The sequence below is a fragment of the Physella acuta genome, unplaced genomic scaffold (assembly GCF_028476545.2).
Source record: "Physella acuta isolate Inbredline_101_S28 unplaced genomic scaffold, ASM2847654v3 ptg000438l, whole genome shotgun sequence".
Taxonomy (NCBI): Eukaryota; Metazoa; Mollusca; class Gastropoda; family Physidae; genus Physella; species Physella acuta.
Genome location: NW_026731957.1, coordinates 402,798 through 417,802, shown reverse-complemented (window position 1 = coordinate 417,802; position 15,005 = coordinate 402,798). Strand labels below are relative to the sequence as shown.

The 15,005-nt window shown below is 35.2% G+C and overlaps 1 protein-coding gene across 1 annotated transcript; it reads left to right on the top strand.

The window, feature by feature from the left end:
* Positions 1–1,757: 1,757 nt before the first annotated feature.
* LOC131943005 (neuronal acetylcholine receptor subunit alpha-6-like) lies at positions 1,758–10,400 on the top strand. Its single transcript, XM_059303011.1, has 7 exons — positions 1,758–1,940; positions 3,699–3,829; positions 4,134–4,233; positions 5,216–5,377; positions 7,363–7,492; positions 8,502–8,674; positions 10,074–10,400. Exons 1-7 carry the CDS (start codon positions 1,758–1,760, stop codon positions 10,398–10,400), a joined length of 1,206 nt encoding a protein of 401 aa, XP_059158994.1.
* Positions 10,401–15,005: the final 4,605 nt, after the last annotated feature.

The following is a 15,005-nucleotide window of genomic DNA, read 5'->3' as shown; positions in this document are numbered from 1 at the left end:
ATTAGCTTAATTTAGTGTAAGATTTCATTATGAGAATAGCAATTATTATTATTTTGATATTTTATTTGTATAAATGTATGAACGTTTGCTCTCAAAGACAATAACGACATAGAACTGTTAAATATTTGACGAATGTTGCCAATATTTACTAGCCTCTATAGCCTACTTCAACAAAAACAGTACACAAAGAGGGTTCGGCGTGGTCGAGTCGGTAAAGCTCATGGTTGCTAAACCGAAAAGTCTCGAGTTCGAACCCTCGGGCAGATGAGGCTCGTTAGCTGGGGACAGCCACTCTTCTAGGAGAGACAACTCCAAAATTAAACAACTGCTGCCTTGTATTGTTCTTGGTTGGACAAAGGCTATGGAAGCAAATCCAAAAAGAAAAGCAGGCTGAAATCGGAGTCAATGGCCTCAATGGCGCATAACCAGTTGACACGTAACGCTTAATTGTGTTGAAGGCGTGGTCGAGTCGGCAAAAAGCTCATGGTTGATAAATTCTAACAAAGTCTCGATCCCCTTCAACACCAATAATTAAGAACGAAGAAGAAGAAGAAGTAGACAAAGAAGATCATTGCTACAAAAGACAGATACATTTTTCAAAATATATTAAACATTATCAAATAAAAGCCAAAATTTAATTATGTAATTTCCTTTTCATTGACCAAACTAGCTACATAGTTTCAGTTTGTTAAACACACTAACGACATCATAACGCAGTAGGCAGAATCAGCGCTGACATCGAATTTTAGATCGAAGACGAAGTGTATGTGTAAAAAATAAACACTCAGAGAACTGTGAAGGTAAAGATAAATAATGTCTTGTAGAAATTTAAAAAAAAAAAACTAGCCCAAATTTCGAATCGTTAAGACTACATGTAATAAGTTTGTAATATTTAACGATGGGGTTTCTTTAAACACGCTTTTATCTTACTTGATTCCTCTTGCTTTTATTGCTTTATTTTAGTATAGGCCTAAAACCCAAATCCTCAAAACCTATTTATTTTAAACTTGGCACATAGGTCACAATCCGATGACAATGCAATGTAACTTGAATGTTGAGCTATTTAGATATTTAATTACAGTTTATTTTTTATTTATTCCATTGCATTGGATTTTTTAAAACTAATATGTAAGTAAAAAAGAAAACTATCTACAGTGGTTTTGATAAGCACTGAAAAAAAATAAAATAAAAATTATTTATTTAAATATAATGTATATTTATAAGATTTATATAACTAAAAAAATAGCTCGCTATATTGTAATAAACGTTTTCCATCTTCTCTTTTTTAATGCATGTATAAAAGTCTGTTAATCTGAACGATTTTGTTAGTGTCATTTTAATATCTATGATAGGTATAAACGTCGTTATAGACAAAATTTAAATAATCGCAATCTTCTGAATAAGTAAAAAAACATCCTCTTTAGCTTCCCTGTACACTCCACATCGTCACCATCTAAGGTGACGCCACTGATTCAAATTAATACGGAGCAATCTAGAGTTCGACTATTGAAATTTTGAGTAAGATTCTAAATTTAGATTAGAGGCATAAATGTTTGCACAACACGAATTGCTGGGTAACATTCGATAAAACATTCGTTTGCACTCACAGTAAATTAGAAATTGTGAACGCGGATAATTTACTTACTTAACTGTGGGAAAAAAACATGAATATGTACAGTTATATTTTGAAATGTGGTTTAAGTTTAATAATTATTGGTTTCACTTCATGCGTTCATGGAAAGAGTTACAATAGCACCATGGCTCTTTTTAACGACGTGCTCAACAGTGCCAGATACAACCCAAAGATTAGGCCTCTGGTGAACCAAACAGCGACCCTTGAGGTCAGTGTAATGTTTGAACTGCTGTCGGTGGTCGAGCTGGATGACGTCAAGCAGAGTTTTACCTGTAACGGTTTTCTGGGATTTGGCTGGGTAGATGAGGTATGTTTTCTAAGGTATCTATTCGTTTTAAAAATATAACCAGTGTATTTATGTAAATAATTATATATATATATATATATATATATATATATATATATATATATATATATATATATATATATATATATATATATATATATATATATATATATATATATATATATATATATATATATATATATATATATATATATATATATATATATTTATTTATTTATATATATATATATATATATATATATATATATATATATATATATATATATATATATATATATATATATATACATACATACATACATATATATATATATATATATATATATATATATATATATATATATATATATACATATATATATTTAGATTTATATTTATATTTATATTTAGATTTAGATTTAGATTTATATATATATAAAGATAGATGGATATAGACAGAATTGTTATTGAAAGCACAAAGTTTTCATAAACAGTATTGTAGACAAACGTGCATTATTCCTTTCAAATATTTAGCAGCAATTAGATTATTGGCTTTTTGAGTAATTGAATAAAAAAAAGTTTTCCATAATAAGCAGGGTATTTTTTAATCAAATTTAAAAAAATCTAAATTGTATTAAACTAAACTGTAATTAGATTATTCAACATTTTACAAAAATATAAATAGGCCTACAATTATTTCAAAAAGCTTTATTTAATTAACATCCTAATATATAAAAGGCCCTGTGCGCACTTCTCTCTCTTTCTCTGTCTGTCCGCAAAATATTTTCGCCGGACATAACATCAGAAACTGCAGCGATATTTGAAGAACTTTATACGGACTTTTGTTGAAAATAATATGTTAGATGTTTTAAATGTATAACCACAATTTTATTTAAAGAAGAAAAAAAAAATAAAGGCGTATTCGAATGTAGAAAAACAATTTTAATTATGCAACCGAAAAAGTGTTTAAACTTGGGACAAGAACGCATTTAACAATGACGTCGCTTATTGTCTACACTAAAAAAGAGCACGAAACTGATGACGTCATCTTCCGAGTTTAGAATAAAAAGAAATGAACTATTTCATTCAAATATGATTAAGAGCTATGTACGCTATGAAATGTATACAATACGATTTTCTCGGCCTAAACTTAAAAAAAATATTTTATTTATTTGGATTCTAGATCTAGAGATTCTAGATCTAGATATTCTAGATCATCTAGATATCTAGAGATTCCAGATCATCTAGATCTAGAGATTCTAGATCATCTAGATCTAGATATTCTAGATCATCTAGATCTAGAGATTCTAGATCATCTAGATCTAGAGATTCTATATCTAGATCTAGATGATCTAGATCTACGGAAAAAACTAGACTTACACAGATGTAGACCATACCTAGATCTAGAATCTATTCAAATAATACACTTCTACATTAAAGTATTTCAGGCCTTAATCACTTTATTGAAATCTTTGTTTATCTATGCAATTTGCTAATCTCTATAAAATATAAAGCTAAGTTGTCGGGTGCCCGACAGGGCACTTCCTTGCGTCGCAGGCGCTTCAAATTTGGCAGGATCTTGCCTTGGGGCGACAGAACACGGGGGCCGGTTGGCCGAAAAGTCTACGATGAGGGGATCAAAACTGACCTCGACTGACCGGCGCTTTATATGGGCGAATTAATTAAGCATTCAAATTCTCAATGTTTTCGAAAGCCTAAGCGAAGCTTGGCAGCATGCCTAGTAGCATATAATTACGCTAGATATAATGATATTTTTAGATGCTAAAATGGGACAAAGACCAATATGGAGGACAGGACCTTATACATCCGGTCCCAGAGGACATCTGGAGACCACGTGTGGTCATCATGAACACGTTAGGGGACCGGGACCCGTTTGGTGATGACGTTGCGTGAGTACCTGTTAAGCTACTTGTACATAAGTTCAACTCGCAAAATGATGGGACGAGATGGAGCTGGTATAATATCAATAATAGTTGATCATCTAAAAATTCCCGAATGATAACAAAATACAAAAAAAATAAAACTTCGTTGCTATGTATGTTAATGAAAGTAATTGCATTCTTTCTTTTCATCCAGTATTCATTACTTTTAATATTTACGATAAATATTTTCATCGATATGAAAATACTTTCCTCACCACTACTACTGTGTTCAATTAATTACCCTTCCCCCAAGCCCCGTGTTTGTTTACAGCCATGGGTTAGCTGCCTGGACACCAGGAGCACTGTTGACCACATCCTGTAAGCTGGACATGACGTATTACCCGTTTGACCATCAGAGCTGCACTGTTCAGGTATTTATTTACACATTTTTTTAACTTTTTTTTGTAATAATAAGTTGGATTTTGAATCTCTTTAACACAACTAAATATTACTTGTCAACATGTCATGCTCCATATGGTCAGTTTACTGCCACTTTCCTTTTGACTTTTGTCGAGCCAAGAACAAACTGCAAGGCAGCAGTTGTTTGATTGCGGAGTTTTCTAAATGAGTTGCTGTTACGAGCTATAGAGAGTCTCATCTGTTCAGGAGATTCAAACCCATGACTGTTCGGATTCACAGCAGCGAGTTTAACAGAACCGACCATGCCGACCCACAAAATACTTTTGTCAATTTTACCCTAAACCAAACATTAACATAATGTGTTGTTTTATCGGTATCTAAGGTGCAAATAGGATTTTGTTACATAATGTGAGAATTTCAAAATTTTTCCTCACATACATACACACACATTTCTAATCCTCCCTTGCTAACGGACAAATACCTACGTGCAGTGGCGTAGCGAGGTCGGATGTCACAAGGTGCGGCAATTAATGGTGTCAGCCCCCAGAGGCGTGTCCCGGGGACAGAATTTCAATTTTCGATTTGCACCCCCCTCAAACATTCAATTTGCACCACCACCACCCCCCCCCCCCCCCCTTCTTGCACCTCTTAAAAGACTATTTAGCAGTCGAATTAATCACTTAATTAAGTGGAATTATCATTTTTCTCTATATATTTTACTATTTTGTGCCCCCTAAATGGTGTCACCCGGTGCGGTCCGCAAGCCCCCCCCCCCCCCCTCGCTACGCCTCTGCCTACGTGATTATATTGTACCATATACAACTGCCTTAAAGCACCTTACAGCTGCGGTTTAATTCGTAATAATTCTATTTCAACCAAGTGTATTGTTGGTAAGCGATTTATTAAAAAAAACCGAGTTATCTTTATATAGAAAATGTAAGTTGACCTTCCATATCTGAAGTGATTATACAGTTCTTTCAAATCGTGGTACAGATTCTTGCTATGACGCTCTCAATAGAAGAAATGAAGTTCGTGGCGTCACAAAATAAAGTTGCCCTGCATTTTTTCACGATAAATGGTGAATGGGAGTACTTGGATTCAAGCTTGACGACATCACCGATTGGTGCAGGGACTTGGATCATGTCTTCCATTGATGTAAGTTTTATATAAAGTTACGCACATATACTGCAATCAGGGCCGGAGAACTAGGCGGCCGCCTAGGGTGCTATCAATAGGGGGGCGCAAAAATGAGTAATCGCTATTATTAAAAAGTACCTAAAAATTAATAACTTCGCGTAGCGATCTATTTCGGTGGCGAGCCGGACGTTTTCCAGAAAGACACTTGCCCGGAATACAGTTTGCACACGTTTTGCCTAGAGCGCAAAATTACCTGGCGCCGGCACTGACTACAATGATGGAAGATTCAAAATGTAGTATCTTTTTATATATAAAGCAAAGTGGTTGGATGCCCGAGGGGGCACTTCCCGGCGCCGCAGGCGCTTCAAATTTGGCAGGCTCCTGCGTTGGGGCAATAGAACACGGGAGCCAGGTGCCGGTTGGTACCAAAAGCGTTACATTTGTCCAAATGCCGTATTTTCTTCTATAAGCATAGCAATTGTTTGTCGAAAAGTAAACAAAGATTACGTTATTCGGTGTACGTACAAGGAGGTAACTTTTAAATTAATAAATTTAAAATTATTTTTATACTTTTTTTCAACAAAAACAGAAAATTACAAAGTATAGCATTCGTTTACATATGTATTTCGTTATAAATTTAGTTATATATCGCAATGAAATTGTGAAAATTAATTGCGAAATTTAATTTTAATATAATATTTGAGTTGTCTTTTTAAGAAACCCTTTGCAACAAGGTTTCTTAGACATAAAATTACTCAGATTGTTTAAACTTACAATAACAGACAATCACCAATCAATTAAATCATTAAATCTCAAAAGTTTTTTGAAAACCTAAGCAAAGCTAGGCAGTATGCCTGGTTTATCTAATATATAAAGCTCAGTTCTGTATGTAACGCATATGTTTGTCGTTGGTCTTGAATGGATTTAAGTGTTAGACAATTATCGTGCGCATTTGTCTAAATTTATGAGTTAAAAAATTACTATTGAAAGTGTTGGGAAATAATTTTCATTTTTCAAATTATAGTAATAATTGTCGGCATGTTCATTAAACACAAGTTTTAAAAAAATATCATCTTTTACAAAAATTCTAATTATGTCTTTAATTAGTCCTATAGCACTTACTTCCCTTTGATAAATTAGGAAAACACAATTACTTCCCTTTATAAAACCATTGCATTAGTGGAAAATAATTTACTTTTTATTACTTTGTTTTGGTGTTGGGAAAAAAAAATAATTACATACTTAGCGGGGATTGATCAAGTGCAAATGTTGTAGGTATTTTACGGATAAGCTTGGAGTATTAAAATTGTTCATTAAATTGAAACAGGCGCGTTCGTTTAAGTGAGTGCAAAAGACTATGAATAAGTTGGGGTACTATAGTCGTTCATTAAGCTTAAACAGGTGATTCCGCCCCGGGCGTTTATGTTCGCGTTAGTGTTTTCTTTGTGTTTAGGTGGGTTTGCGTTAGTGGTTGCGTTTTGATTTGGTTCGTTTTTGTTCTTTCTCTTTTCGTTTTTGTTTGTGTTTTTTTGTTTGGGTTTGTATTTGTGTTTTTGGTTGGTTTTGCGTTTGGATTTGGTTTGTTTTCGTTTGCTTTTTCGTTTTTTTTTTTTTTTGTTGGTATTGGTGTTTGTGGTTGGGTTTGTTGTTAGGTTTTTGTTTTCGTTTGCTTTTTTGTTTGTTTTTTCTTTGTGTTTGTATTGGTGTTTGTGGTTGTGGTTGGGTTTGTTGTTAGGTTTTTGTTTTCATTTGTATTTGTAATTGTGTTAGCGTTATGTTTGCGTTTTGTTGTTTTGGTTGGTTGTGGTTTGGGTGGGCAATGCCGGGTTTATGATGATTACTAAACACACAGGTAATGGTCTTTAACAGAAAGGTTTTTCACAGAAGCCAGAGCAGGGCCTGGCCGGGACGGCTAGTGTTATAATAATGATTAGATGTTTTTATGAGATAAAATTATACCGCGTTTTATTAATGTTATAGCGGTCTTTTAAACAATTTTTCAGATAACTTTTTTCTTGAAGAGGAGACCCACCTTTCTCCTCATCAACATTATCCTCCCTGTTGTGTTTCTCTCTTTCCTCAATCTGCTCGTCTTCCTCATCCCAGTGGAGTCGGGTGAGAAAATCAGCTACGGTGAGTTTCTCCAAAGAGGATGTCATGGATATGTTTTTAATACGCTTTTTAAAAATATTTCACGTTTTCTGTTTGTTTGCTTGTTTGTGAGTGTATGTCAAATCTTGTAAATCTGTTCTAGACCACTTCTAAATGTGTTAACTTTCCAAATACATTCATCTCAGATGCCAATGCAATACTATCTTATCTTTAATCAAATTACAAGTTAGTTTGGTCATTATTATTTATTTAAAGATTTAAAAAAAAAATCAAAATAAATTTGATAACAAGATTAAATACTAGGGAACGATTAGCTAGCCGAAGACATGAACTGTTGGTAATAGATGGATGCTTTCTTGTCTAAGAATAATGAAAGATAATTGTCTTCTGATCGGATTGTAAAGAAAATTAATTAGTCGAATTCTGTGTCGACTTCATTTAGAGCGCAACACTAAAAAGTAGAAAATAAGAAAACATATTTTAAAACTTCATAATAAAAAGCTTTTAAATATACTTGAAATTTAAAAAAAAAAGTAAACACACATTCTTAATTCAACGAAATGTATTGATGTATTGTTTATTTGTGTTTTGTCTTTCTAATTACTGCAGTCAATGCTTTTATTAATGTGAGCTTGTTTTAAGATGTATCGGCAAACCTTTCTCGACATTATAAATAGGCGTTTTACGTAAGTTAAAAAAATTAAATGGTATGTACGGTAATTATTTAATAAGAATCGTAAAAAATGACAAAAAATCACTAGAAATAAGCACCTAGATAAAACCATCATATAATTAATTAATTACTTGATAGCGCAACTTATTTTCGGCGGTGTATAACACACTTTTGACGTGATTTTAGCATGACAAAGGATTGCATAAGCGCCATCTATTTGTCACCTGTGTTTAACATGTCTCAAACACACAAAATATGTTTTATTGGTGTTTAAAATATTTTAATCACACTTCATTTGTCGAAGGCATTTAACACGACGTAAACACAAGTTCATTTTTTTCTGTATTTTACCTGCAGGAATTACAGTACTTCTGGCACTGTCTGTCTACATGAGCATGGTCAGCTCTATGTTGCCCAGCTCCTCACTGACCACACCAAAGCTGACCCTCTACCTCTTTATCCTCCTCATCATCTCGATGCTCACTGTTATCGACAGCATCATCATCGTCTTCCTAAACAATTTGGAGGAGGTAAATAGATTATTTATCATAATAAATACACACATTTAGTAAGGTAACAAATAATCATTAGGATCGAAAGGCAAAGTAAAAAAATAAACAATTACCAACACCTGTTGACCCACCGGGACATAGGCCGTCCACAAGATTTCCAGGCATCTCTGTCCTGGGCTAGTCTCTCCAACTGTCCCCAGGTGTATCCTGTCCTGGGCTAGTCTCTCCAACTGACCCCAGGTGTATCCTGTCCTGGGCTAGTCTCTCCAACTGTCCCCAGGTGTATCATGTCCTGGGCTAGTCTCTTTAACTGTTCCCAGGTGTACTGGGCTAATCTCTCCAACTGTCCCCAGGTGTACTGGGCTAGTCTCTCCAACTGTCCCCAGGTGTATCCTGTCCTGGGCTAGTCTCTTTAACTGTTCCCAGGTGTACTGGGCTAGTCTCTCCAACTGTCCCCAGGTGTCCTAGGCTAGTCTCTCCAACTGTCCCCAGGTGTCCTGGTCTAGTCTCTCCAACTGTCCCCAGGTGTCCTGGGCTAGTCTCTCCAACTGTCCCCAGGTGTATCCAATCTTCTTGGTGTCAGGCATCTCTGTCCTGGGCTAGTCTCTCCAACTGTCCCCAGGTGTCCTGGGCTAGTCTCTCCAACTGTCCCCAGGTGTATCCAATCTTCTTGGTGTCAGGCATCTCTGTCCTGGGCTAGTCTCTCTAACTGTCCCCAGGTGTATCCTGTCCTGGGCTAGTCTCTCCAACTGTCCCCAAGTGTATCCAATCTTCTTGGTGTCAGGCATCTCTGTCCTGGGCTAGTCTCTCCAACTGTCCCCAGGTGTCCTGGGCTAGTCTCTCCAACTGTCCCCAGGTGTATCCACTCTTCTTGGTGTCAGGCATATCTGTTCTGAGCTAGTCTTTCCAACTGTCCCCAGGTGTACTAGGCTAGTCTCTCCAACTGTCCCCAGGTGTACTGGGCTAGTCTCTCCAACTGTCCCCGGGTGTCCTGGGCTAGTCTCTCCAACTGTCCCCAGGTGTACTGGGCTAGTATCTCCAACTGTCCCCAGGTGTATCCAATCTTCTTGGTGTCAGGCATATCTGTTCTGAGCTAGTATCTCCAACTGTCCCCAGTTGTATATAATCTTTTTGTTGTCTTCTTCCAATTCTTCCGTGGTCTCTTTTTGTTTTGCAATGCTGATTGTAATTTATTAGTCAACCTTTCTATTTATTATTATTTTCTAAATAAGTGTGTCTTACTATTTAATTTAGATTGAAAATATATTAGAAAACCGCACAAAACATAAAAACACCATTATAGTTATATTAAAACTGAATTTTGGTGTAAAAAACGAAAATATTTTGTAAAGATATTATTTTAAAACAATATATTGATCTACAATCTACATCATTGAAACCCTAATCTTAATTTTAGAGAGAGGTCGCCCATCCCAAGGCTCAACAACATTTCAAATCTGCTAACAGCAAGGACAAAAACACTCGAAGGGCCATTATTTCATTAAGAAAAACGAGAAGCAACAAAATCCATGTAGTACCGCAAGGGAATCAATCACATGCTAACGATGACACGCCGCAATATAGTTCCACAGAGAAAGCAGCGAATCAAGACGAAGAATGGGAGACACCTCGCAGGAACAAGTACAAGACGATAGGCAAACACATAGACACCATCTCGTTCGTTGTGTTTTTCATCGTTTGGATCTCTGTGTCTCTGGGCTTCCTGCTGAATATCTATTTCTAGAGACAGATAATACATGGTATAAATCTCTCAGGCTGTGGGCTTAGTGCTTTGTTTTAATGTTTAGAATAATCTACGTTTGGTTGATTTGAAATTGTCGAATAAAGTGGCCAGCCGGCTTATGAAAAATAATTGAAGAACAATTTACAGATTTAGAAATGACTGAAGAATCGCAAGCTTCTAATCATCTAATTGTAGTATGATGTGTTTTATAAAAGAGTTTCTAGATTCACAATAAATATCTTAGCACTTAAATCGCGACAAACTAACATCGAATCGGTATACAGATTCCATTCCAGTGTCTAATCACATAAACAATAGAACTATAATTGAACTTCCATTGTCTTACATCAAATTTGTAGTTCTGTATCAGCTTTTCAGCGATTTCCGGTAACCGGAAGGCGAATTTAATCTTTCTGTTTTGGACAAGCCTAAAACTTATTTACTGTTAGTATAAGTAATAGATCTAACTCTCTGTCTTCTGTCAAATTTTGAATGATTTCCGTTGACCGGAAGTAGTACTTTACGCTATTTCCTATTTCTCAAAAACGCATATGAATTTATAAAGCACTAATATTCCGCCCTATTATATACACATTGTTTACTGTTCACGTGGTGCGCAATTCTTTTTCTACGAAATTTTATTCTATTTTTAAACGTTTGAGTATTTAAAAATGTATTAAAAATCGTGTCTATATTCCGAGTTGCTGTTCCTGTAGTGTTATATAAGCATATTCGAGAATGTTTAGGGGAGATCACTCGCGCTTTATTTCTATTAAATATTATATCAGTTACTTGCCTTCTAATCGTCAATGTATATGTATGTTGATCTACTTGAACGTGTAAACAGTAGTGTTTAGTATAATAAATAATCGTTGATAAAATTAATTATATTGCACTCAGTCTTGAGTCATCTGTACGTTCTTAAAACTATTACACCTGGTCATGTTTACTTCCCAAAACAGAACACTGAGTCATTTGTACGTCCCTAAATGCAGTACAACGAGTCAAGTGTATGTCCCTTAATATAGTACACTGAGTCATGTGTACGTCCCTAATACAGAACACTGTGTCATTTGAACGTTTCTAAATTTAGAACACCGAGTCATGTGAACGTCTCTGAATATTTTGCATCACGTCTTGTGAACGTCTCTAAATAAAGTACATTAAGCCACGAGTACATCCCTAAATATAGTACACTGCGTCATATGAGCATTCCATTAATAGAGTGCATCGAGTCATATCACTAGATAAAATACATCGAGGTTTACGTCATATGTCCTCACTAAAAGTGACATCTCAATTACACACATTAAATCAACATCATGTAGACTGATTTGATGGCCTTTTCCCCCCGGTATTTCACGACTGTGGCACATTCTACCTTGTCAGTTACACAGGTAGATTTTTAAATCGTGCATTCTATAACATTACCTGCAACGACGATTAATTCAAGGTTTAAAGCATATGGAGAGATTTTTTTCAAAACACCGAACTTTGTCCTTGTTTACTAGCCCACAATTTTACAAGTTAAAATGTTTATTTTTTATGTTCTCATATACGAAGTATAGAGAAAGTAAATCGTTCAAAATATCGAAGTCGAGATTTTGACAACCCTTGACAATTTACACCTCACTGATTCGGAAAAATAACTTAGTTTTGCAATTTTGTTTGAATGCTTGTGTGTCTGTTGTGAATTTGATAACTTGAGTACCGTTTCAGTTAAATTGACGACGTTTCATATATAAGTAGTATATCAAATTTGAAGTTATGTATCAACTCTAATTACTCTAATTCCGGTCTCTCAAAAGTCAATAACCTAAGTAGCGTTTGAGTTAGGTAGAAGAAATTGTGTGTGTATTTTTTTTCTTCAAATTTTGAATTATTTTCGGAAACCGTTAGTAGTACTTCACTCTAATCCCATTGTGAACAATGTAACTTGAGTACTGTTTCGGTGGGTAGATGAAATTACTTAAATAAAGGATCTTATACTTTAACTTATTCCAACTTTTGAGTGATCTCTGATAACCTAAGTGGTACTTTACTCGATTTCTGTATACTAAAATATATCAATGTAGTTAAATGGACGAAGTCTTAAACATAAGTATAAGATAGTATTTTCTAGATTCTCATGCATTTTAATTATCACTTTACGCTATTTCTGATTTCTAAATTTTAATAAAACAAATATTAAAGAACTTACTAATAGAAAGATTTTAAATGCACTGAAAATAAGAAAATAGAACTAATTTGTTTTCTGTCAAACCTTTTGTTGCTAAAATATGTAAAATATCTCGTGAGTAACCAAAGCTTTTATAAAAGCAAATCAGTTTTATCTTCTTACTTTCGGTGCATTTAAAAGCTTGCTATTCGATTTTTTTAAATATTTGTTTTATTTTGTACTTTTAGTAATTCACAATCTATCAATGCTGCACCTAACAATATCTATATATATAATTCTCTACGTGGAAACCATGCGAGACACCACCACGTAAGGGCTTAGCCGTTCCTACCCCGCTCTCTAGGCATATCGTAACCACCCGCACCCCACCAGTGGCAGATAATTTTTAAACGATTTGAAACTTAGGGGAGGTAACTAAGAGGAGGCTGCTTTCACGTGTGTGGGGGGGGGGGGGTTATCGTCCTTCATGAGTTACTGATAGTGTTTTAAAGCAAATATTTTCAGTCGCAGCATAGTTAGTGTCGAATTCACAAATTATGAATTATGGGTCTACGATTGTAAACATTCTCGTAAACAACAGCTCACCAGACTGCTGGGTTTGGTCTCGTCGAGCTATTTTATTTCCCCTTCTGTTACTGAATATAGTAATCATTCATTGATTTAATTTTGTTCTCCCTTTAGTTTCGAAACCGTTTAATTAATTTTTAATGACTAAAATACATCTAATTAAATTTAAAAAAATTAGATAGACTGTATGGTCATCGAAGTGGAATGTATCTCGAAAGTTTGAACGAAATCGCTGCATTGGAAGTGGATCAAAATTGAGTTACAAGATTTGCCACATACCCACAAACAAACGTTGCAAACTAAATAAAAACTTGTAAAAAGAAATATCACTTCAACTGGGCCGATTTCTTTAAAAGTTTTCAGGTAGGTCTAGACACGAAGACAATTTATTATGACATACACTTTTGCTGAATTAGATTTTAAGTAACTTTTTAAAAAGCAATATCTGTCATGTCATTTATAATCACATAGTTTATGTTCATTTTATGCGTAATTATTTTTTTCTACACGATTCTATTCTATTTAAAAATGTTATATACGAGAAAATTAAGGGGAGATCACTCATGCTTAATTTAGATTTAAAAACACCGATGAACGTGTTTTTTTTTAAATAACTGTTTCTGTTTGATTGGAAATTTCTATTAACGATAGTGTTGAATTGAAGCGTCGGTCTCCACCTATAACGTAACATGTATCCAATGCGATCGAAGCACCGCCGTAATGACTTGCAGATTCACACCTGACTTCACCCACTGGTTCTGCTCTAATTATGCCATGACAGAGCAAATATTTACACCCTTTACACGCTATTTGGCTTAGGGGTACCGAAGCTTAGTGCATAGTTCACACTTTATAACTCGTTACAACAAGAAAATCGTTCATTCACAGGTTGACTTGGGAGAGTTTTATTTTTTTATAATTTTGTTTGTTATCAAGGTCCGTCCATAAACAATTATTCGTGCGGCGTCAAAACGGCCAATGACAAAACGGCCCCGTCAAAACGACCCCGACAAATCGGCTCTGACATAAGAGACCCGTCAAATTGACCCCGTTAAAATGGACATATGGACCCCGTCATAAAGGCTCCCGATAAATAGGCTCCCGTCATTTAGGCCCCGACAAATAGGCTCCCGTTATATAGGCTCCCGACAAAAGTGCTCCAGTCAATAAGGCTCCTGAAAAATAGGCTCCCGTCATTTTGGCTCCCCACATATAGGCTTCCGTCATTTAGTTTTCTCCACAAAACGGCCCCCGTCATTACGACTCCCGACAAATAGGCTCCCACCATTTAGTTTCTCCGCAAAACGGCCCCCGTCATTACGACTCCCGACAAATAGGCTAGCGTCATTTTGGCTCACGATAAAAAGCTCCTGTCAATTTGGCTCCAAACAAAAGGACCACTGACAATACAGTTTCTGTAGAGACTAAGTCTATACATAAAGCGGTCTCATTGAATATGACACCTGCCAGTGGGACCCCTTCAACAATAGTCTTTAGAGTTAGCTTATACAACACTCTTAAGTAATACAACGTATGCATCTCTTGTTTGGCAGGCCTTATTTTTATATTAGTTTATCTATTATAAAAGATAGTATGTTTTAATTTAAGGGTCATCTATCTATAACTTCTATACTTGAGTCGGTTATAGGCTGTTCCAACTCAGTGTGTGGGGAGAAGGGTCCACGCTGTATATTCCTACATCCAGTATGCTTGTAAGTTATCAAAACAAAATGTCGTTATCCTGTAAACATCATGTATATCGCACATTTTCACTTCTGTGCTCGCTTTTATGCAACAAATCTTTACTGTTGTAAATTGAACATTTTAAAAAATTTAGAATTGATAGATTTTAGCTGTTA